The sequence below is a fragment of the Pundamilia nyererei genome, unplaced genomic scaffold (genome assembly GCF_000239375.1).
Source record: "Pundamilia nyererei isolate P.nyererei 1_Seehausen unplaced genomic scaffold, PunNye1.0 scaffold00009, whole genome shotgun sequence".
NCBI lineage: Eukaryota > Metazoa > Chordata > Actinopteri > Cichliformes > Cichlidae > Pundamilia > Pundamilia nyererei.
Window position 1 is genome coordinate 3,353,582 of NW_005187410.1, and position 23,515 is coordinate 3,377,096.

Genomic DNA, 23,515 nt, shown 5'->3' on the forward strand with positions numbered 1-23,515 from the left:
TATGTGAAAAGCAAAATGAGCACAACTTAACTCGAGTTTGGGCACAGTTTTCACATGCACAACAGTCGGTTTGCAGACGCGTAGGCTGGAAGAACCCTCAACCAGCTAACCACCCAGCTCTCCCGTGAGCTCCGCGCTGATTGGCTAAAATCGAGTAAAGGCGGAAGTCTACAGTATGAGGGGATTCCCCGAGGGAAGTTCCCAACTCAACTAGACTATGTAAAACATACATTGCCATATCCTCTCCAGCGCTTGGTAACTTTGCATCTCAAGATTAGGCGACGACGCTGCGGTAGTGTCAAAACAATAAATTCGACTTCAACAGTTACTCGAATGAAGGTAAGAGGACACTCGCACTGGCAGCGAGGTAAACTCATCTCAGGACTTCTCGCTCAGTCGCTTTATCCGACGCCGGCTGAAGCTACGGCTTGTCAGACACTTACACTTTAAAGAATACGGAACTGTTTAAAGAAGATTTTGAGCGACTCTTTTAAAATGACCCACGGCTGTGTCCCGGTAGGCTTCAACATTAGCGTTACTCTCCTTTTACTTACTGAGTCTGTGGCTACAGGCTACTACTTATCCAGGAGCTGTTGGAGTGTAGTATCGCTCACAGGTACTGCGTTACTATGGCATTTATTAGGAAGGCTGTTCCGTAATTGAGCGGCTCTTTATGAGACTGCTGTCAGGAGTTAAGATAATGATAGGCATCACTTTAGCTTTCTGACAGAAGTGCAGTCGTCCCAGAATTGCTTAATGCTGTCTGATGATCAGTACTAACAAGAAGGAGTGTCTGTTTCACCAGTGTTATACTCATATATTACACATGCACTGAGTAACTTTATTTGTCATTACTTTACAATACTTGATCTTCATCTTCAGCTCTTATAATTCCTTACAGAACTAGAACAAGGCTTTAATGGTTGAAATATGAAGGGAATTTTTAATTCTACCAGACCTGCCAACATTCATTGGTAATAAGCAAATATTTTGAAGATTGTTTACTCAGTTTTGGCATGGTTTTGTCATTTGGATCAGTAGCTCATTTAAAGCAGCCAAAACAATTTGGCAGCACGTTAAGGATTTCTTGACTTTTTCAAAAAATATTTTTAAAGTGCACGAAGACTAGTTGACAGTTGTTTGTAAAAATGTTATAAAAATGGCCGGGATGGGGATAAAAAAGGAAATCTTTTTAGTTTTATAACCGGTCTAATAGTGTTCACGGGGTCTTTTGAGAGTGTTTTTCCTTTTGTTGGCATGTTTTACAACATTTTGTAGTTTCACTCGTAGGGCTCATGTGTGCTGTGTCAGTGATGATTGTGGAGCACAAGGCATGGAAAGGAACATCGGAGACCAGCTCAATAAAGCATTTGAAGCTTATCGTCAGGTCTCCATTGAAAAGGACATTGCTAAAAAGGAGCTGCAGAAAGTGGTAATGATGAAGAGCAACTTTTTAAAAACTTTGTGCAGAATGGACCAAGAATTAACAATATACCACAACACATCCCAGAGCAAATTACATTGCTAGCTTTCCAAACAAATAATGTTTATTCTAATTATGTTATTAAATGGCATATATAGAATAGCATTATTATTAGTTAGGCTGCTTCCAGATATGAAACTACAACACAGTGCTTAGACCACAGTGGATATGCTGGTTCTAGACAAATAACAGTACCTCCATTTTACAGACTGAGTATTATGAGCAATATACTCGAGACCTTCAAAAGCAGATAGAAGATCAACAGCAACTGATTTCAGAACTTGAAGCAAAGTTGTCAGCAACAAGGCAACCATCAGGTTAGTGATGTGTTAGTTTGTTATTGATGTGTTAGTTTTACTGCTTTTTTTCCCCAGCTGGTGTACCAAGTAGGGATTTACTTTACACATTGCTTTCAATTCTGTGGATTGAGATGTAAACAAAGCGATGGACTATCAGACTATATTGAGAATTCATTTGAATTTCCTCTTTTATAAACTGGTCATTTTCATTGTTTTCATTTTCAGGAGAAATGAAATGCGAGCCATGTAGTCATCTTCTTGACGGGGCCAGCACTTATAGGAAATTACAGTACCCGGTATGTTTATAGTTATAACATGCTCTTTCTGCATTTAGGCTTTATGAAAACTACAATATTGTATTTCCAAAACAGCTTTCCCGTTAGGAAATCAGAAATGTGATCGCATACGGCTTCCTCTCGCATATGTAGAAGTTAATGGTACTTCTGCTTTACTATGTTGCATGTGTGTTAAGGTAAAGGGATGTTAAAAGAACACTTTGTGCTAGTACTCAGTGAATACAGTATTAACTGTAAAGCTTAAACTATTGCTTATTCAGATTTGTCACTCTAGTTGTGTGACAGTGTTTATGTGTCAAGTTTACATGTACTTTAAAGAAAGCTAAGTGATATTCTATAAACCCTATCAAAATGATGTTTTAGTAATTTTACATAGTTCTGATTATTTGTTTTCCTGTCGTTCAGGCATTCAGGCCTGCTTTGCTACTGTAATAGTATCTACTCTCTGTTGCTCTCCTCACTCAGTGTATCCACTTTTACTTCACCAGATGGTGCTAGAGGATAATATCGCTGCACAGTTCAGCAGCTTGAGTTTTACAGTTATTATTATTTTTCGCTGGGAAATATAAATGTGTGATGTTTAAATAAAGCTGCAGATGTATGAACAATATTCCCTTGTGTAATTGCTGTAAATGATCACTATAAATTTAATGTGTCTTTTTCAGGAGAATATGGGCTCTGTTGCCGTTGCTCCTAATATACCAATCAACAGCAGCGTTGACTAGTATGTGTTAATCTTTTTTTAAAGCCATGAACATTATGGTAAAAGAATGGTTTTTCTTTTGTTCCTTACTCCTGCTTTATCTGTTTGTCAGTCAGGAAATGCGGGAAGCATTTGAAGCCATTGAAGGGAAATTTCGACAGATCCGGTCTTTAACCAAAAGACAAAAAGATTACTTAAAAAGATTCCATGGAGGAAGTGATGCATCAAATGGTAATATTAATATTTACTGACTATTACCTTCTGTTTTTCAGTGTCTGAATCTGAAAGCAATTGTTTTCTCTAATTGGTCACATAAAAAGCGTGTTTAATTTAAATAGGCTTGTGTAGTTTATAACAGCTTACGAGTTTACTAGCTTTTTGTCTTGTTGTTTAATTGGATAGCGACACCATGACACGGACTGTACATGAATGCCTGATTGCCCTACGAACCTTAGCTGGCCACCTCTGAAAAAAGGTGGATAAACACATTTAATAATTCCACTGACAAAATGCTTAATGCCAGTTCTACATAATGCTACATAAAAAAAAAATGTGGTTATAGTAAACATATACCTCTAAGTATTGAAAGGCCAACTTGGAAATGGGAATGCAAAAACAAACTAGGCATTTTTTAAAATGTGTGTAACTTGTGAAATCGTTGCCAATTTCAAATGTCTTTAAACCACATCTATGTCCGCGAGTTGACTCGGAAATAAATAATAATCTTTATTTTTTTTGCCTTCTCAACAGATCAGCGGTTCTCCATGCCCATCCAATGCACAGACCGTACCGCAGATTCAGAGGGACCATTTTCCTCAGCTCTAAGGACAGTGGATATCTCTCCCATGTCTACCTCTCTGGCATCCCGTGGCACCAGCCAGGAAGACAAGGACTTGGTAGAATCTCTCACCAAACTGAGCGTCAAATTCCCGCCCTCTGCGGACAGTGAATATGACTTCCTGAACAGTGCTCCGGATAGACAGATTGGTCTACCCATGGCTGTCCCGCGACCTCTCAGTAATGTCTCCTCCACACTGACAGAGAAGGAGTCCGTGCCTTTTGTCTACCCTAACTCCCCCTCCCACACAACATCATCTACACTCTCCCAGGAGAGCGTGCGGGGACCCCAGCAGGTGAGAATCACAGGAGAAGGTCTGAGAAAACTAGTAGCAAATTATCAGTTTCTGATTGGTCTTTACTAATGGAGGAGTGAAACAGTGTGAAGTCCAAAAATATCCCCTTGGCTAAACTTGAAACGTATTACTGTGTAATGTGTGCTGATTCTTTTTTTACTTAAGCATGGATGCTCTAGTTATATTTGGCATCTTTGCTGGAAAGTGTGAGCCAGATGGAAGCACATTACAGTGTCTGAATGTGATTTGAAACAAGTACGATGGTTAAGTGGGATTTTATTGCTGATGTGTCTAAATGCCTAATAGGGTAAAAAAAAGTGAATGACGTGCATTAACGGCTGCAAGTTGGTCCAGTTTTCATTATATGATTCAGTCGCTGGATTACACCAACACAGGCATTAATAATAGGTATGACTATTTGGATAGTTTGAACACAGTATTCATAAATAGTAAGTTAATTAAACACTTGAGAATAGCATTTTGCCTTTACTTTTCTGCCTAGTATTTGTTCTAACTATTGGGTTAACAGGGGACATGTGTTCTTTAAAGCAACAGATACCGCAATTTTGAGGCCAAGTGGTCCAGCCTACTTTAGTAGTAGGCTGCGTAGAGTGACTGTAAGGACAGTTTAGAGCATAAATAATACATTTCTTCCCTTTGATTCATCCTGCTCTGCAGTCTGTCTGGATACCGGATCTGTGTGATGCAGCTGCTGTGGGGACAGAGCTGGAGACACCTCAGAGCAGCACTCCTGAATGTGCTTTCTGCAATGCTGTGGTTCCTCCAGACCAAATGAACAGCCACCTCTACTTGCATTTCTCTCATAAGAATGAAGCAGACAAGTGACGGTAGAAGCAGAGACTGATGGGAAGAAGCCACAACTATTTCAAGACTTTACTGTTTTCATGGTGTAGCCGTGCCTGCCATGAAGTACAAGCGCTGTACTGGACTTCAAATGACACTGCAATAAGACTTGAATTCATTTATTTAATACTGAAGAATTAAATGGTACATTTCTTTGCCCATTATATTTTTCTAAAACCCCACTGAGATTTTACAGTGATGCGTATGGTATATGTGAGCAAATAAACACATTTAGACTCGTAACATTTTTTATTACTTGATTTGTTTTCAACTTGCAAATATATAATACAGTATGAATATATAATATATAGATTGGTATATGCATCCATACATAACAAAGAGTGCGTGTGATATTACTTCATATTATATCTTTAGCACGTTTATACATTTTTATTTTAAAAATAATGAACTTTCAAAGATATATCACATTTCTAAAGCTATAATATTTCATACACACACACACACACACTTTTTTTTCTGAAACAAGACACCTCTCTCACTTTATGGTGGGTTTTGGATCTCAAGGAATAATAATATATTATGTGTTAGAAATGCCCATCATCTGTATTAAATGAATCAAACATAAATTATATCTGGAATGATTAACGTAGTAATTCTCGTCATTCCTCCCCATTTTTCACTTAAGCCAGAATAATATGAAGCAGCTGTTTATCTCGGTGTAGAAACATTTCCAACTTTCAGATACTTTTCTGACCATATGTTCATTAAGATTATCCACAGAGATACTCTCACTCATTAGATGGCAAATTACCCTGCTATCTGCTACTTATTGTTTTATCACAGGCAATATTTAACTGTTTATATGGGCGCATTTATTTTAATGATTATAGGAACGTGATATGAGTCCTCTTTCATTTCAACTGTGCTATTCAAAGTAATAAAGTGACTGAAGATGTGCCAGTTTTAAATTACGTTACACTGCTACACCGCTACGCTGTCATGTGACTGGAAAACAACGGCAGTTTTTTTCCCCTTTGATACGTTAAAAGAGACCGAACAAGGAAACACAGGTGTTTTATAAATACACGTTCATATTTTACAGTGTGTAGCGATCATTTGACTAAACCTGAATCATTTTTAAACAGCAGCATCATTTCATGACTACCGCAGCATTTATTCACACCTTTGCAAAGATTGCAGTGATTTTCACCATTCAGTGTGACGATGTTTGAGAAAACGGGGACACTGTGTTGGAACACTTTGTTGTGCAGTGAGGCCCTTGCAGACCTTCAGCTTTGGGTTGGTAACACTTGTGCTGGATAGATGAGCTGGTGTGAAGACTGCAAACAACATTTTTTTCTCTTTTTACAAGTGCTGAATATTAGAACTCACTTACAACAATCAAGTACCCCTAAAAGACCGACTGATTTGTTAGTTCAGATTTAACCTCCTAAGACCCGAACTCTTCCACGGCATGCATTTTTCATTTATCTTTGATATTTGGTCACATTGGGGCCCGATGAATGTAAAAACAAAGAATTACCAGATTTTTTTTTTTACCTTATTTTTGTTTTTAATAAAAATAAGAGCCACATATGAGGATATTCATGTAAAATTGTGATAGAACAGTAGCAGTATAATGTCCTCGTAAGTGGATATCAGGCCCTTGTAGAGCAAAATTCAGTATTTTGGTCTAAATAACCCAAAATGTGATGTCCACATATGTGGACGCCAGGAGGTTAAATGATATCTGCTGATGAGCCTGTCTTTGTATTATATAAATAGCTCCAAAGGGTGTAAGTAAGTGATGTTATAATGCTATTAACTACCGTGAACTAATGAGTCATTAGACTAATGCAATATTCTCACACAATGCAACCTTTCTGTAGAGGGAAATAATGAAAAGACCAGCCAACTGGAGTATTACAAACGTGAATATTACCTACATATTGATCTGACGTAATGTGTCAGACATAATGCATGTTTCTTTTGGAGTGATATAAACCGCATAATTCTTCTCACATCACATCATGCGAGCCGAGAAGAGAATTTATTCTCTCCTTTTTTTTGGCAAATACATATCCCTAATGATCCTCTCTGGTTAATCTGTGAACAGTCGAACATTGTGCTGCCTGCATGCTTTTCTCTCTGGGATCATGAACAGCTGCTTGCTCATAATTATGTTGTCATTCATTGTTATTTGGAAGAGGAAACTCGTACCGACAGCTATAATTTTTTATTTATTTATTTTGATAATTCCATACACTATATTTACTCACGGGTGTATACAGCAATGTGAACTGTTTGTGAAAAGTTCGCTTTAGCTGTAATGACTGTTGTTGTCATCATTTTCAGAAAAATACGAGATCCATCTTTCTCCTTGGGGCATTTGCTAGCGGAGCTGGTAGATCTGAAATATATTTAAGAGCTATAAAAAAAATGGAAGAGGATGAAAAAAAAAGAGAGAAGGATATGGATTGAGACGGAGAAGTAGCAGGCTGATTACAAGGTGTCAAAATTGCCAGGAGCAAGAAGGTGAAAGCAATCAGGGGTGAGAAGAGTGCAGCATTCGTGAGGGGCAACTAATTATCCATCTCATTTGTGGAGAGAAGCATTTGAGGCAGCTCTAGCCCACTGAATGGTGACAGATTGGTGCGGAGGAGAGGGGAGGTGTTAGAACAATGGAGCCCAGCTCACCATCATTACTGCATGCTAATCAGCAGTGCTTCTGCACCATCAGTCGGTGCTGCAGCAAGTTCGGGGAGACAGGGAAGTCACCAGCTTCAGGGGACTATAGTCATTCCTAAGTAGGGAAGAGAGGGAAGAAGCATGCACAGTATAGCTGCGTGCAATTTGTTATTGTCTTTTTTAGGCTATCTTACGTCTATCCAAGTTGAAATAATTGTACAATGAGTGTTTCACATGCATTTAAGAGTAATAGTTATGTAGGGAATATACTAGGCAGTTTAATGGCTATATTCACGCCAGTGCCATTAAAAGTCTGAGTTATAGTTTGAGTGTTATGAAACTGTTATGAAATTAATGCACCACCTCTCTTGAGATGGATATAAGTTTAAAAATTCAAACATCACTGTGTGAATACTTATTATATAACTAACTAACTAGATAACTGATTCTTCTGTGACCAATATTTAAAGAAGACCAGTCAGGTGCAAATGAGTGCAAAGCGAGATTTTCATTTGTGGTTTTTCAGTCATATAGTAAAACTACTTTAATAAAAAATAAATCAAAAATTGTAAAAATGTATTTTAATAAGTAGTAAATATCTATGACATTTCCTTTTCTTCTAGTTTTGTTGTTACACTTGACTATATGTAATATTTCCCTATAGACATAACATTTGTTTATATTTGGTTTCTGACAATAATTGATACAAAGCAATTAGTGTTGTAATACATTCAAACAACAATAATGATTAAAATATCTCAACTCTATAAAAGAAACATACCCTTTTCTTTATTGGCCATTAATTGGATTATAACGGCAATAGACAATAGAGCGAAGAGTCACCATTGCCCTAAATCATTATTTTCAACAATTACTCTTTTAAATATTTAAACAATGTTTATTAAATTGTGCAATTGCTAAGGAAATATAACACAAATGGAAAAAATAGATTGTTAAAGGGTTTAATCAAATGGAAACAAAACAGAGAGATAGCAAGTGGATTAAGGTCACATGGCTAGAGTGCCCTCTTCACATCAATGTCATTTAGATAATTAACAACTTAGGAGAGAAGCATATTCAACTGTCTGTGCACTGGTCACCGTTGGCATGAGAGACTGCCAACTCTCATGGCGTTGTGAGCTGAGAGTATCACCTCACAGTTGTCTTGCCATGCGTTGGGCTCCTTGTGCTCCCTGTGCAGAAGTGGTGGAGCTGACTTTGTGTTCGATTAAATGTGTTGAAGCCATCGCTGCCTGTGCAAAGTCTCAGAACGGCCCCTCTCCATTGTGTTTGTTTCAGTGGTGGTCTGAGAGCCCTGATTTCTGGAGCAGAGATTTGGCAGTCACAGCAAGTGATGACAGAGGCAGTGGTGAGATCGCACCCGGAACCCCAAAGGAGGCTCACATTTCAGGCGGATGAGAGGTCCATTCAATACACAGAACACAAAAGCACTGATCAGTGGAGTTTGATGATGCTATTGTTCTGAAAACCTCACTGTTCAGCCACTACAGTAAAGACAACTTTTATTTTATTTTTTTATTTGGGGAGGGCTGAAGTGTTGGGTATTTGCAAACTTCTGAACTTTTTGAAGACATTTAGCTGCCAACTTGAAAAAAAAAAATTACAACTGAAAGTCTGGCTCTCAAGATGTCATCCTCCTGTTATTTTATTGTCGCCGTTAAATCAGTGTAGGTTGTTTTTCTTCTTGACACATGGGGGTGGGATTGAGCATGGGGATGTTTGTGGAATGGTAACTTGCAATTCAAGGGTTAAGGCAGCATGAAAGAATCCATTCTCGGTTTAATGACCTAGCCTTGCTGGGCGAGGACGACAGGGAACATGCTCTTGACTTGTACTGAATTTGCCAATTAACACCTCCAATAACAGGCTGCCTCTGAACATCACTAGTGTAGAGAAAGGAGGAGCAACTCTCATGCTTTGTTTTTCAGCCTCTGATCTCGTAATGATAAGGTCTGTGATTTCTTCATATGCAGAAAATTATTTTGCCTTATACACCATTTGGTTAAACCTATCATAGCAGAATTCTCTATTGTTCCAGTAGCTCTGAGAGAAACCCTTAGTTCAAGAGCTGTGTTTTCACTAACTATCAGGCTGGCAAAGTTGGAAATATTTTATTTTTCCTCATGCTACTTGAATCCTTACGTAGTTATTGGGCATTCTATTTTTCGCACACAGCCATATGGCCATGTAGAGCTTCAGTTAGACACATGGCTGGTATCTAAGATACACCGTGCTTGATTAGCTTTTTCCCTTCTTATTGTTGCACATGAAAATACGAGACAACAGTGCTGTCCTTGATAGATGTTTCAGGAAAAGATCTTTCCCTTCAAATAAGGTCCCCATTCTAGTCACCCCTCTGGTTTCACACATGCTTATCAGACTCCCAAACAACACCTAGTCCAGGTGTGAATATCAAAATCCCCAGTGAAAATCACAGTAGATTCTCTCATGTGGTCTTCGGAGTCCTATTACATACAGCAGTGGCTATGCATCGGGGCCGGGATGCTGCTGGCTAACAGCAACTGCAAAAACACCTTTGGCTAAGTGTAAGGTGGACCTCCTTACACCAAATGTGCTTAATGACTAAAAGAAAAAAAACCCAACCACACTTATCTAATTGAAAAAAGGTGCCTAAGTGTACAGTAGCTGGTTGTTGCCCGGTACAATCACACCATAACACAGTTGTTTCGCAATTCATTAGCAGGTACTTTCACAATATACAATAATTGAAAGATGGCTGCATAATTGATAGCAGTTCACACCATAGGGAAAGTGCAGTGATCCATCTAATGATAGTAATAAAGTGTAGAAACATGGGATGAAGATAATACCGCTTGAAGTGTGAGCTATGTACATTTGTGATGAGAAAGGCCTCGCACTGAGACTTTGTCAACATAACAGACACCAACACCGTGAAGATGTTAGTCATATTCATGCCATTAGCACCGAAGAGATTCACAATGTACCTCCTTGAGGTTAGCAGATCATAGCTCTTATTTTCATTCTGACCACCTTTGTGTCGTGTGTAGAAGAATATGAACCTTGTTAGAGATGCTACATACAAATCAATTCATTTATTCAGTGTTAAGAAACCATCTGGCTTGATCAGAACTGAAAGTCATCCTGGCAGGCCACTTTACTGACTGACACCTCATAGAATTAGTGGGAGGACGGCTTAATTTACCGTCTTTGCTCAGCTCAGACAACACGGTTTATCATCTTGCCGCATTCTAAGCTCAGATATGAACTGAAAAGTCCTCCGCAAGCTCCAGTTACCTTGAGTCTTTGTTACAGCAATGAACAGATTCAGCATATCTTGTTGTTTATTAGTCTTAGATAGTGAGATATAACACTTTTTGTGTTCTCTTTGTGGAAGCTGTGAAAATGGCACGCCATATGTAATACACTTGCTTGCTGTTGGTCTTGCCAATTCCCCCAAGATTGGTAATTCCTGTGCCAATGCTCGCACTCTCTCTTTGTCCTTGTGATTTGATTGAGCTTGTTGGATTGGATTGGTTTCTTTTGATGCTGTGTCTGGTGTTTAGTTGTTGATTTGATGTCACTTGCAGTCCGTTTAAAATAACCATTTGAACCAGAACATACGTGTTCGGTTGTACCTCCGAGCTACTGATGAAACGGAAATAATAATACTAAAAAATTTTTTTCCTGAATTGCACATAGTAAATAGGGGTCCAAAGCAAATGGGAAACAGATAAACCAAAATATAATCCTGTGATGTTTTTTTTTCCTCTTCTAATTCTGCACAAAACAAATTGGCTGCATATTTTGTTCACACCTTGTGTAACTGGGGGATAGCAAGCGCAATCCTCCCTCGTCATACCTGTGACAACAACCTGCAAAGTGCTCCCAGTGCCCTAATCTGCAAGGTAGAGACCTGCTGCTGCTGCATGTAGATGTTGTTTTCTTTTTCCGTAGATTCTTGTCCCTGTGGTTTTTACATTTACACACCCACGAGAATCACACAAGGTAAAAGAGAATATGCGAGTGTCTCACAAGCTAACATTTTTTTTCCCTCAAAAACATGTTCACGTTCAGTAGAAAGCAATAAAGGCATACTGATGGTGTTTGATTTGGAAATGGCAGTCAGACCGTGATTTTAGCATCAACAGATGGCCAGTAGATTGGTTTAAATGAGTAACACCACTGCCTGCTTTAGAGTTGGCTCAAGTAGTAGAGTAGTGTACTACTGTCTTATCATATCTCCTTGTGTGAATGATGATGTCACCATGATAGATGCTACTCAAGTGGGATCAGACCTGCTCAGTGATGCCTGTAGAGACCAGCTCAGGGAGATCCCTGTCTGGCTGCATTATTCAACAATACTCCGTACCTCTCCCAGGGAAAAAAAAAAGGACTGTTGAATATTTGAAAAATGGATTTGATTTTTTTTATTTAAGTGTATAGATGTGGAAGGGAGAAGGGGGAAAAATAGAAATAGTGCCAGTCGGTGCAGCCTGGAAGGCCACCAAGGCAAATTGCCGAGTTTTTCTTACTGATCTACGGGACTTCTTGGCTGTATCACTTGGGGACGTTTTGGAAAAGTGCGCTACTTCGAGGGCCTTTTGACTGCAACTACGAGTTGACAGATCATTGATCATTTTAGTTTCACAAATATGTCTACTAGTTAGTTGAGAATTTCAAATATCTGTTTTGTGGCTGTGCTCGTGGCTTCTGTCGTCGCACCTTGCAAAGCAGTTTTGAAGTCCTAAAATTTGAAAGCGAAAAAAGGCTCCTGGTCTCCCCTGGAATTCTGGGCTGTTTTGATAAATTGAATGAATCAATATTTCAGTTGTAACATAAGAAAGGAAATCTGCTCATTGATAACGTACCAGACATTGTGCCAGACAGTGATAGCCTATTTTCAAAACGGCAGCGTAAAGGAAAAAAAAACAAAAAAACAACCAAAAAAACCAACATGGCTGCAGAACCACTGCTCAGATCCTGACGAGCCAAGCCGAGTATTGATCCATCTGGCTCTGAAGACACTGTCATGTCACCTTTGCATTTAAGTGTTATCTTGTCAGCTTCAAATGATCTAGCTGTCAGATCTGGAGAAAGCTGGCCTGCGTGATGTTGCTTTGTCTCTAATGTCCAGCTGTTGCTGTGCCGGTCTGTGCCAGGAAAGAATATTTGAATCCCGTGTTTATTCTGTTTTTAAATGTTGATTTGCCTAATCTGCTCATATGCAACGACTTAGTCACGTCTTTATAATTTTCCAGGTTGTGTGTCTGTGCACCTGTGTCACCGTGCAACGTGCGTTTGTGTAATGCCATCAAATTCCACATAATGTGTGACAGTTGATTCTTACAGCCACCGTTTCATTCAGTTTCCATTTCCTTTCCTAGCGTCACCCATTCTCTCAGATAATTAAACAGACAACTTACAGTGAATGTTATAAGAAGCTCCCTAGCAGCAAAAACTAAGTGTAAATTGCTTCAAAATTGATTCCCCTTTCCTCCCCCAACAGATGTAACTGATAGTTAAAGGGTGGGAGCCTAGCTTCTTGGTGAAAGGGCACAAACTCTTTCAACCAAGGTGTGGTAACAGGGTGAAAATTTGAAAGTAAATTCCCTCACTGATAATGTATCCTACATCCCACTAATGATAGCACACCCACTGTATTGTGCTCACAGCACTAATTTCCTTGTTTTCACTCACATACGCTGCAAATGTTTTTCCTCTGTTCTATGATTTATCTTTTCCTCCCCCCTCCTCATATATGAATCGGTGTTCAGTGTCCAATTTCTAATTTAGTCCCTGTGTAGTGGCTTAGTTTGCCGGTCATTTAAGGAGTGGATCAGTTCCTAAAAAGCTTTTGGAGATGCTGCAGGCCAGTGAGTGTGTTGGGCTGCTATAAAGGCAACAGTAGGACATCGGCCAGTAGTTCACACTTGTTGGAGCACACTGGTGAGGCTGTGAAGATGGATTCGGTCTTGATTATAAGGTACTGTTTGTATTTCTCATCTTTTAATCAGTGTGAAATATTCACGCTGCATCCTTTTCTCTTCTCTACATACCATTCCCGCACCATGCAGTGATCTGCGGAGATGCAGGTGTATGGTGTAAACAACAAAAGGGAAAATCTAATTGATCACTACAGTTCTTTCTTTCTGAACATCGGCAAAGTTTGACAAGAAAACCAACTGGTTTCCATGTGTTTGTTTGTGACAGCCTAGATGTGAGTGGTGGAGACATAAATCATGTCGGATTTATTTTTCCTCTCAACTTGGAACATAGTTCTCTTCCCCGTAGAATTCAGAACTGATCATTAACCTTTCCTTTAGTTCCTTCCCTTGCCTGGTCACATTTCCTCTTTATTTGGTTCCTGGCCCCATATGCCACTTTCCTATTTCCTGCCTGCAGACAGCAGGGAGTAGCTCTATTATCACCTTCCTAGAGCTGTCTTTGAATGTGAGAGGCAATTCCATTTCACTCAGCCATGGGGAGGAGGAGGAGGATGAGGAGGAGGAGGAAGAAAAAAAAACACGCCATAGAGCACAGAGAAATTGGTTTAGGTTACTTCTCGTAGCTGAATGTAAGACTATTTTGCTTTGTCTTGTTGGATTTCTTAGATTTAGAGACCCTACCATGAAGAGCCCGCAGTGAATGTGCAGGGTTTTTGTTGTATAGTTTTAAATCAGAGCAAAGGTTAAGTGCCGGCTATCATGTCAGGTTATTGTGTGAACAATTTATCGTCAACTCCATTGAGAAGTCATCTTTTGAAATATTAACAATCCCGAAGCATTTATATTCCACTACTGTGAAGCTGTGCTAAAGATATCGAAGATGTCTCTAATGCTTTCACTCTCAAGTGTGTTCGCTACATTTTGCAGCATTTTACTCGAAGCCTGTGTTATTTTTGGGCTTCCCTAAGTCTTATTCCAGCTTTTATCTGTGCCTAGTTCTTTGGAATGGTAGGGCTCTTGACAATATTGCTCCTGGATAAATTAAACATGAGTTACGTAGAGTGATAATCTGTGGGCCTCTCTTTTCACACTGCATTCCCAATGAGCTGTGTGTTGGCCTGGTGTTGTTGCCTGTGATTTTAATGAAGATTATTCTTGTAACACGACAGTCGCCTGTTTGCTCCTAGTCCTCCCCAAATATTTTCTCTTCAAACCGAGAATTTTGCTTTCTTTCAAGTGATCTGTGCAACATTTGCGCTTTATTTTAAAAGTACTTATGTTGCGGGTCAAAATCATCAGTTTGTCACGGATGTAATTAAAATATTTAGGCACCAAATCACATACCTGGCTGTTGTTTTTGGATTAAACATTCATCATCATGTCAGCGCACTTATCGATTAAACAATACACTGGCAGACAGCTGTGACTGGGTAATTAGTAGGTATTTTCTTCCTGTCTAAGCAGAACTGTACTGTAAAAAGCCAAAGCTTAAGCTGGATTGAAGCCCTCTGTTTTCTTTTGTTCAGATGTAGGTTTATAGTGCTCGAAAAAACCTCAGAGTATTCTCTGAGGAGCAAGTGCACACTTCATGGCATGGCCACTCTTAAGATGGAACTGCTGTTTTATAAATAATTTCAAAGTTACAAACATCAGCCTCACAATCACAGCGATTCAATGATATTCATTTGGCATAAGTCAGTTTCATTTCTCTGTGCTCTTCATCAGAAATGGCTTAAAAAGTAGAGTTAGTGTGAATTTTTTATGCTATGGGCTTAGTGGGGACAGTGGCCATGTTCTTCACTTGCAGACGTCTGACAGTGCATGGCAGCAGAAATAACAAAATGGTCACAAACCCCAACTGCACTCCCTGGGTCACACCGGCTCTTTAAAATTTAAAGAGACTAGCAGGAAACCAAACAGTTGATAACAGGTCAGTAGCAGGTGATAAAAGAAGTTTTGGTAGGGACATTAGCCCTTCCGCTAACTTTGTGTTTCCTGACATTAGATCCATGCAATTTGCTTAGCCAAATAATACACATCCGAGAGCATGAAGGAGCTGTGGGCATTACTCTCAGGGATTGCAGTACCCTGAGGAGTGCAGTGTTTCACAAGTGCTACTTTGCTGCAGAATTGGTATTAGACGAAATTCACACATTTATAATTAAGCATATTATTATGACATACTTTTTCCTGTATAGGTTTTGTAAAGAGGAAGCTCAGTTTATGAATCAGATTGTTATTTCAGTGGTGTGCCACACTGTCATTGTCCTGTGACACACACACGAAAAAGAAAGTAATAGATAAATAAATAAATAAAAACTCATGCCAAAGTTAGGAAAAATTCACAAAAAATGTGTGCCTTTAAGAGATGAGTAAATGGTAAGTAACTGTGTGAGATGACATATTAATTGTCTGCCACGTGGGACGGTTCATATTCTTATGACCTTGCAAAATATACATGTTAAATAATACATCTGGATTAGTTGTTTGCAATAAAAAAATAAAACTGCAAATTAATAACTATAAATAAATAAATACACTGTATTAAATAGTATTAAATGTAAGAAACTAGGTAACATAGATTGAAGCTGAAGGAATAAACGGTGTAACCCAATAACAAAATGGGCATTTAAAATGGGAAATGCTGCTGCAGGATTTTAATAAGTTAGAACGATAGAAGGATATGTGCATTTGGTTTAAGGTGAAAAATCCCTATAGTGCAGTTCTGTTATGGTATTATTACTCAACACTGAACATCCTGATCACCTGTCCTGAGGTTAATTTGCTGTGAGCTTTGCGGTAAAGAATCGCGTTTGAGTCTGGTCTGACTGGGCGACCCTTAAAGGACATCAATAATGAGCAGGTGTAGGAGTGCACTTCTGCGTAGACGCGTGTCTCTGTGTGTCCAGGGAGGACGACTAATAAGGGTTTAAAAGCCACAACTGTCCACTCCGCCCCTTAGCAGCCCCCCCAGCTGTCTTTTCTGCCAGAAAGCACCCTGATTCCCTCTGACAGAGCAGATCACTGATGGCAAGAAACCACAGGGGGCAATAGTTATGTTAGCATAGCACAAAGCACCGCCACACTTGATCGGGTTAGTGGCGCTGGTTAATTACAGAGTTAAGGTAAATGCACGTTTCCTGGTTAAACAAATAAAGATAAACAAGCCAAAAAACCACAGTAAAAATAATAAACGAAGTCTTTGACTTTGATTTATTGATGGAAACTGCAACGTGACGTCTAGCAAACAACATATAAATAACTTAAAGTCCATCTTAAATGCATTCCCATGAAATTTTTAGTGCTGCTGTAATATAAGCCACTACCTGTCATGAATCCCAAATAACCTTGGCTCTATCCTCTTAGTTCATCCCAGTGTGCCTCATTCCTTATTACTGGCCTGACAAGGAAATGTTTACCCATCCGACAAGAGACAAGCCATTTCATAGTCAGAAAAAGCAATTTCACCTGACTGGAGTAGCACACTATGTCCCCATATCCTTGCTGGCAATAATTTTGTTGTCATTTTGTGTGCTGTGGTCATATCATTGAAGTGACAGTGCTGGGCATTAGGTAAAGTCCCTAAGCTGGTGCTCACTTTCAGGCTTTTTCTCTCCTTGTCATTCACATTGATTGGATTAGACCCAGGTGGCAAGCAGATTCTTTTGGCACAACAATAAAAAAAATGGTGATGTAGTGGCTGAAAAACACACAGATATTGTTTTTTTATTTTGCTGAAATTAATATTGTTATGTGGAAAACATATGCTCTTTAGAATTAAATGGATATATACTTCTTCTTCTTCTTTTAAAAATTTTTTTTTCATTGTATTGAAGGCAGTTTGTGTTTGAGGGTTTTTTTTGTCTTTGATTTATTTTATATGGGTGATATAATACAGATACAGCCGTTATAATATTATTTGAAAATTGAAAAGGCATAACTGCTGTTCACACTAGATTATGCTCAGCTGGTCAATGGAGGGTGTGTACAAGGCAGGGAGCCGAGATCCTAACCTGCTCTACATCTCCCTGAGGGACAATGCTGGCTATGGGCATGACAAATCAGCCCCCTCCTCTTTGGTTATGTCCACTAGCTAGCTGAGCCAATAAATAGATGACTTAATCTGATAAACAGGCAGTGCATTACCTAGGGAAACACAGAGTTGCTGCATGGGTGATTCAACAATTGGCTTGTTGAGGGGGGGAAGGAAGCCCACTTTGCTTATTAAAGATCAGCGATGGAAGTGAACCATAATCCTGTAATGAGTAGAGCAGAGAGTGGCCTCTTTTCCTTGGGCACAGGCAAGCCCGTGCTTGCATGTTTCACAGGAATAGATTGTTGGAACCAGTAGCCTTTCTGTAATGACCCCTCTTGTTAGCTTCAGAAATTCATAGCTCTTCATTAGAGATACAAACTGGTGGCTGTGTTCACCAATGCAATGGACCTTTATTGGTCTTCTCTTTAGCTTCCACACAACACTGCAGTGTAACTAAACCAGAAGTTACTCAGTGAAGTAGAAATGATCAACGGAGGCAGTTGGTGATATTGTAATGGGTTCCTTGATAGTTAGTGGTGTTTCTTATCATCTATGAGAATCACCTGGTAATAATAATGCGATTAAACGGAAGTGTAAAAGTTGCCAGTGTTGAATCGATGCCTTTCGGACAGAGGATAACCTTCACAATGACACACCGTGGCTCTGGCGAACAGTGAAGTGGAAAGTTTGAAATTCAGGACAATTTACAAAGGCCTCGCAATCATAGGAAATGTATATGCGAGGAAATGTATATCAAACCACTCCCTTTGAACAGCGGTAGTGTTAACTTGGTAATAACCTTGTTAGTAAGTTAAGCTGGGAGCCATGCTGCAGGACTGATTTATTTTACCGCGCCGGGGGGCTTGGTGCATTTTCGAAGTGGTCTGATTAACAATCATTTCTATTTTAGAGTTTATTTATTCTCTATCTGCTGTCGATATTCTCAAACTTACTGTCAGTTATCTCAGAGACCTGCACCCTCCTGAGATCAAATTTATTCTGTCTTTAAATATATTTCCCGAGTAATTAGATTTTACAACTCGGACTTAATGTTTCTCCCATCTCCTTCTTACGCTTGCTTTCTCAAACGGACAAAAATTAAATTAACTAAACCGCATAATGCTAATTTCTACTCAAAACTCCGAGTCCTACTTTGTGTCTCTCTGGCAGTGAGCTGTGTTTGGCACAGCAGCCCCTGTTACCAGTGCACGGGTTCATAACTTTAGTGCATAAAATATTTACCAGGACTGGGACTCATAAACACATCTTCAGTGGGACGCCATGATTTCACGCTATATCACAAACATTTTAAGGCATCAGATGCACCGCCTGTCATGGACTGTCATTTTTGGCGTGTTAATAATATATCTTGGTTTCTTCGGCAGACATACTTTGGCACTCATGGCACATAAATAGGTAAATAACGTGGATAAAGGTAAATAACGCCGCTGTCGTCACAGCTGACAGCAAAAACAATCTTCATAACTATGATATATCTTTTTTCTATTTTTTTTTTGGTTTGTTTTTTGTTTATTTCATATACTGCTAAAAAAGAGTCTGTCTCCATATGTTTTATTCAAATATAGGCCCATGTCACACTACAAACAAATCACTTTGCTCATAGCGCTCTTCTTATCGTCCTAATTAAGAGCTGTCTAATTAAATTACAGCCCTGAGTTAACCAATCGCAGTACTTGTTTCATTAGCAAAGCAGCGAGAGTGATGGAAAGAAAATCCTTCCTGATTGCAGGATGGTGTCAATTGGCTAATTTGCTGCCTTCCGTAACTCAAGTCATCGTAAGGCGTTTCGTAGTGTTAGATTAGGAAAGGCGTGTGCAAAAGCTTGTGATATAGGTTGAGCTAATAGTAGCTTCCTATTGAGCTATGCAGGTCGAGAATTGCATCTCGCCGGCGAGTGATCTCTCCAAGAAATTTATGAATGTGGGCAGTGGCTTTTCGAGCTCCAATGGATCAGAGCTTTCGTTGCAGGACCATCCTATTATATCTGCAAGTGACAACCTGGAGAGAAGTTCACCTCTGAAAAAAAACTCCAGGGAGATGACGAATCAGTCAGAGGCAGACAATTTTCCCGACTCCAAGGACGCATCAGGGGACGTCCAGAGGGGCAAACTCTCTCCTGATCTTCACGGAGTCTCTGACATCCGTCATAATTTCGATGGATCTGCAGGAGAAAGGTGCATCTTTTCTCCATCTACCCAGCCGCAGTCAGTCTCAGCAGCTCCCAGTGCCATGTTCCCTTACCCGAGCCAGCATGGACCAGCGCACCCGGCTTTTTCTATTGGAAGTCCCAGCCGATACATGGCACATCATCCGGTCATAACCAATGGAGCTTACAACAGCCTTTTAACCAACACTTCTCCTCAAGGCTACCCGACAGCGGGTTACCCTTACGCGCAACAGTATGGACACACATACCAAGGAGGTGCTTTTTACCAGTTCTCCTCAGCGCAAGCAGGACTGGTTCCGGGGAAAGCGCAGGTGTATCTGTGCAACAGGGCCCTGTGGCTGAAGTTTCACAGACACCAAACAGAGATGATCATCACAAAGCAAGGACGGTAAGTACGCGCACTCGCTTTTTTTTTTTTTTTTTTAGAGGCATGCAACAATATTCGATAATTGTTTGCGTTACTGGAACATTTTTAGATCGAAGTTTAAATGGGCGCGTATTAAGATCATTTAAGATTATTTCCCTGAAAAAACTAAAAAATAATAAAAGCGATAATGAACTTTGTATAACACCAAGGCAAGCTCATTAATAACAAACAAAGAAATAAAACAAAAACTAAATAAAGACGCAAAATGAAAAACTAGAAAAAAATAGAGACATTTTCTAAGCCTGTGTTTCTTTTTTCCCCGCAGACGAATGTTTCCATTTTTAAGCTTCAACATTTCTGGCCTTGACCCAACTGCCCACTACAATATATTTGTGGATGTAATACTCGCCGATCCAAATCACTGGCGATTTCAAGGAGGAAAGTGGGTGCCTTGCGGAAAAGCAGACACGAATGTCATAGGTATCACATCTGCGCTTTGTAACGATTACATTTACTCGACAGTTTGATTTTGAGAACATGGTAAAAAAAAAGTGTTTTGTTTTTATACCCATAACTAAAATATGTGGTAAAAATTGTGAATGAAAATTTGTGAGGAATTTGTTTCTAAATAGTGATATATATTTTTACTTCTTTTCTTTGCCTATTTTTTCTTCTTCTTTTTAATAGGCAATAGAGTTTACATGCACCCGGATTCGCCAAATACCGGTGCGCACTGGATGCGTCAAGAAATATCATTTGGAAAGCTAAAGCTCACAAACAACAAAGGTGCCTCCAACAACACGGGGCAGGTAACAATGTGATAAGAAATGTCTGAATGATATAAATATATATTTATATGTAATACGAGCTGGAAACTGAAATGTTTATTTTTTCCTTTTTATTCATCTCCTGATTATTATTTTTAGATGTGTCGTATTGCTTTCTCTGTGTCATTTAATTCGAAACAATAGTCGCGTGTGTCATTATAATAAACACGAAATATGAATACACAATTGTGCTAAATTAGTTTATTTTTCTTCTCAAATCATCTTTCCAAACTTTGAAATTCAAAGTCTGACAAACGTCTTTAATTGGATCTCCAGATGGTGGTTCTTCAGTCTCTCCACAAGTACCAGCCCAGGCTCCATGTGGTGGAAGTAAACGAGGATGGGACAGAAGACACCAACCAGCCAGGAAGAGTCCAGACTTTCACCTTCTCAGAAACGCAATTCATCGCTGTCACAGCTTACCAGAATACCGATGTAAGACCACTTAATATCTGACACAACACTGGAAATGTCACCAGACACCAATCGCACAGCAGCATTTATACTTTGAACATTACCCTTTTGAAAGACGATTCAAAATATCGGGAATTCTACAATATATATATATATATATATACTTAAAAAACTCTCTAAACAAAGTAGAACAATAAAGTTCTAATACGAATACAATTTTGTAACCTAAATCTTAAAGCAAGACGCACACTGGGATTAATAATTTCCTGTTGACAAACACATTTTCGCGTAAAAACAAAGAACAAAATTAAACGAATTGTTAATATTATTTGCATTTATGCTGCACTGCGCTAAACGTCTGGAACACACCTTATGGATCCTTCTATGCATTTTCCCCCACAGATTACGCAACTGAAAATTGACCACAATCCGTTCGCTAAAGGATTTCGGGACAACTATGACACGTAAGATCGTCTCTCTGTCTCTCTTTTTCCTTCCTTCAAAATATCTTCTTTGTATTTGGTTGTAATTTGTGTGTGTGTGTGTGTGTGTGTGTGTGTGTGTGTGTGTGTGTGTGTGTGTGTGTGTGTGTGTGTGTATCTTTTTATGCTTCTGTAGTTTTAATTAGAAACTATAATAGCCACTTAGCTTGGGTTTTTTCTTTGCAAAAATTTAATTTATGTATTGATAAATCTGTTGAAAATTCGTTGTATTGCTTTTGAAGTTGGAAGGAGTTCGCATGATAAATAAAATATGTACTTTTACAGGGAAAATTAATTGAACATTGGATTAATAATAAAATTTCTGACTGCAAATGAAGCAATGCGATTTTTTTTTATCATAACACACACCATAACACACACATATGCACTTGTTTGCGTGTAATAAATGCGCGCAATTGCGTCCAGAGCTCGTAACTGTACCGATTCACTGTATGTATGACAAGGTTCCTCCTTTATTTGATTCGAGCTTGTTTTTCATTGTAAATGAAAGGCGTACTAATGAGTGACGAGAAAATGAAAATCACACTCGAAACAAGGAAATAGCTACACGATAACTGAGAAAGCAAGTCGGATCTATTTGACGACGTTTTCTTCGTACTGTGTAAGGCACCCGGCGTATTTCGAGCTTGGATCTAGACTGAGATAGTTTTGCAGATGTTTTCGAACCCTGCAGTTATCTCACCTTCAGAAAGAATAGTAATGGAAAACAAACTTTCCTCATGTCTACTAAACTGCTACATTACTGAAACAGAGAGGCCCCGTTGACCTTAATTTGTTTAATGTTCTGAGAACAGACTACAACACACTGTTTAGTTTCTGAATTGCTTCTCTGTTTTTCTCTCCATCTTTTCAGTGTCTACACAGGCTGCGACATTGACCGCCTAACTCCATCACCGGGTGACTCTCCGCGTTCACAGATCGTGCCGGGTGCGAGATATGCCATGCCTAGCTCTTTCCTGCAGGACCAATTTGTCAGCACTTATGCCAAATCTCGCTTTCACCCTGGCGTGGGGACTGGGCCTGGCACGGAGCGCAGCGTCCCACTCGGCAACAGCTTGCTATCCCCGCAGCAAACCGAGGAGCCCAGTGTTGCCACCCCCCCGCAGCGATGGTTTGTCACCCCTGCCAACAACCGACTGGACTTTGCTGCCTCGGCATACGACGCCGCTGATTTTGCCGGTAACGCGGCCACCTTACTGTCCTACGCAGCGGCCGGAGTGAAGGCTCTTCCCCTGCCGACTGCAGGCTGCTCCAATCGGCCTCTTGGCTATTACGCAGACCCGTCTGGCTGGGGAGGACGCACGCCGCCGCAGTATTGTGGTGTAAATAGTAAATCCAGCTCGGTCTTTTCCTGCTGGCCTACTAACACCATCGGTGGCAGAACAGGCACTAGCTACCTGTCCGAGGAGGGAGACTCCATCACCACAGAGAGATCACCCATCGGCGGCTCGGAGGAGACCAAACCTAAAGACATGACGTCTGAGTCGAGCTGGATTGAGACGCCGTCCTCCATCAAATCCATCGATTCGAGCGATTCTGGTATCTTTGAACAGGCCAAGCGGAGAAGGATCTCACCTTCTGCAACACCGGTTTCAGAGACAGTGTCCCCGTTAAAGTCTGAGCTGCTGACACCGAGAGAGTGTGAGAAAAACTGCACAAAGGACATTGGTTATTACAGTTTCTATCCTCACAGTTAAAACGAAGCAAAGCCTATCTATCTATCTATCTATCTATCTATCTATCTATCTATCTATCTATCTATCTATCTATCTATCTATCTATCTATCTATCTATCTATCTATCTA

At 39.7% G+C, this 23,515-nt stretch overlaps 2 protein-coding genes across 4 annotated transcripts; both read left to right on the forward strand.

Annotated features, from left to right (window-relative positions):
• Window positions 1-113: 113 nt before the first annotated feature.
• Window positions 114-5,021, forward strand: tank (TRAF family member-associated NFKB activator). Of its 3 annotated transcripts, none has more exons than XM_005723406.2 (8): window positions 114-339; window positions 1,279-1,432; window positions 1,692-1,800; window positions 2,008-2,078; window positions 2,744-2,802; window positions 2,894-3,012; window positions 3,532-3,914; window positions 4,593-5,021. In XM_005723406.2, the coding sequence occupies exons 2-8, from the start codon at window positions 1,334-1,336 to the stop codon at window positions 4,758-4,760; spliced, it is 1,008 nt and encodes a 335-aa protein (XP_005723463.1). In that variant the 5' UTR covers window positions 114-339; window positions 1,279-1,333; the 3' UTR covers window positions 4,761-5,021. The 3 variants fall into 3 exon arrangements, with proteins under 3 accessions (XP_005723463.1, XP_005723462.1, XP_005723464.1); XM_005723405.2 differs by having other exon boundaries at window positions 1,291-1,432; XM_005723407.1 differs by lacking the exon at window positions 114-339 and adding an exon at window positions 350-516 and having other exon boundaries at window positions 1,291-1,432.
• A 14,256-nt stretch (window positions 5,022-19,277) lies between these two features.
• On the forward strand, window positions 19,278-23,458 carry tbr1b (T-box brain transcription factor 1b). The gene is made up of 6 exons (XM_005723408.2): window positions 19,278-19,987; window positions 20,292-20,446; window positions 20,654-20,775; window positions 21,070-21,228; window positions 21,610-21,671; window positions 22,564-23,458. Exons 1-6 carry the CDS (start codon window positions 19,296-19,298, stop codon window positions 23,405-23,407), a joined length of 2,034 nt encoding a protein of 677 aa, XP_005723465.1. The 5' UTR covers window positions 19,278-19,295; the 3' UTR covers window positions 23,408-23,458.
• The last annotated feature ends 57 nt before the right edge of the window (window positions 23,459-23,515 follow it).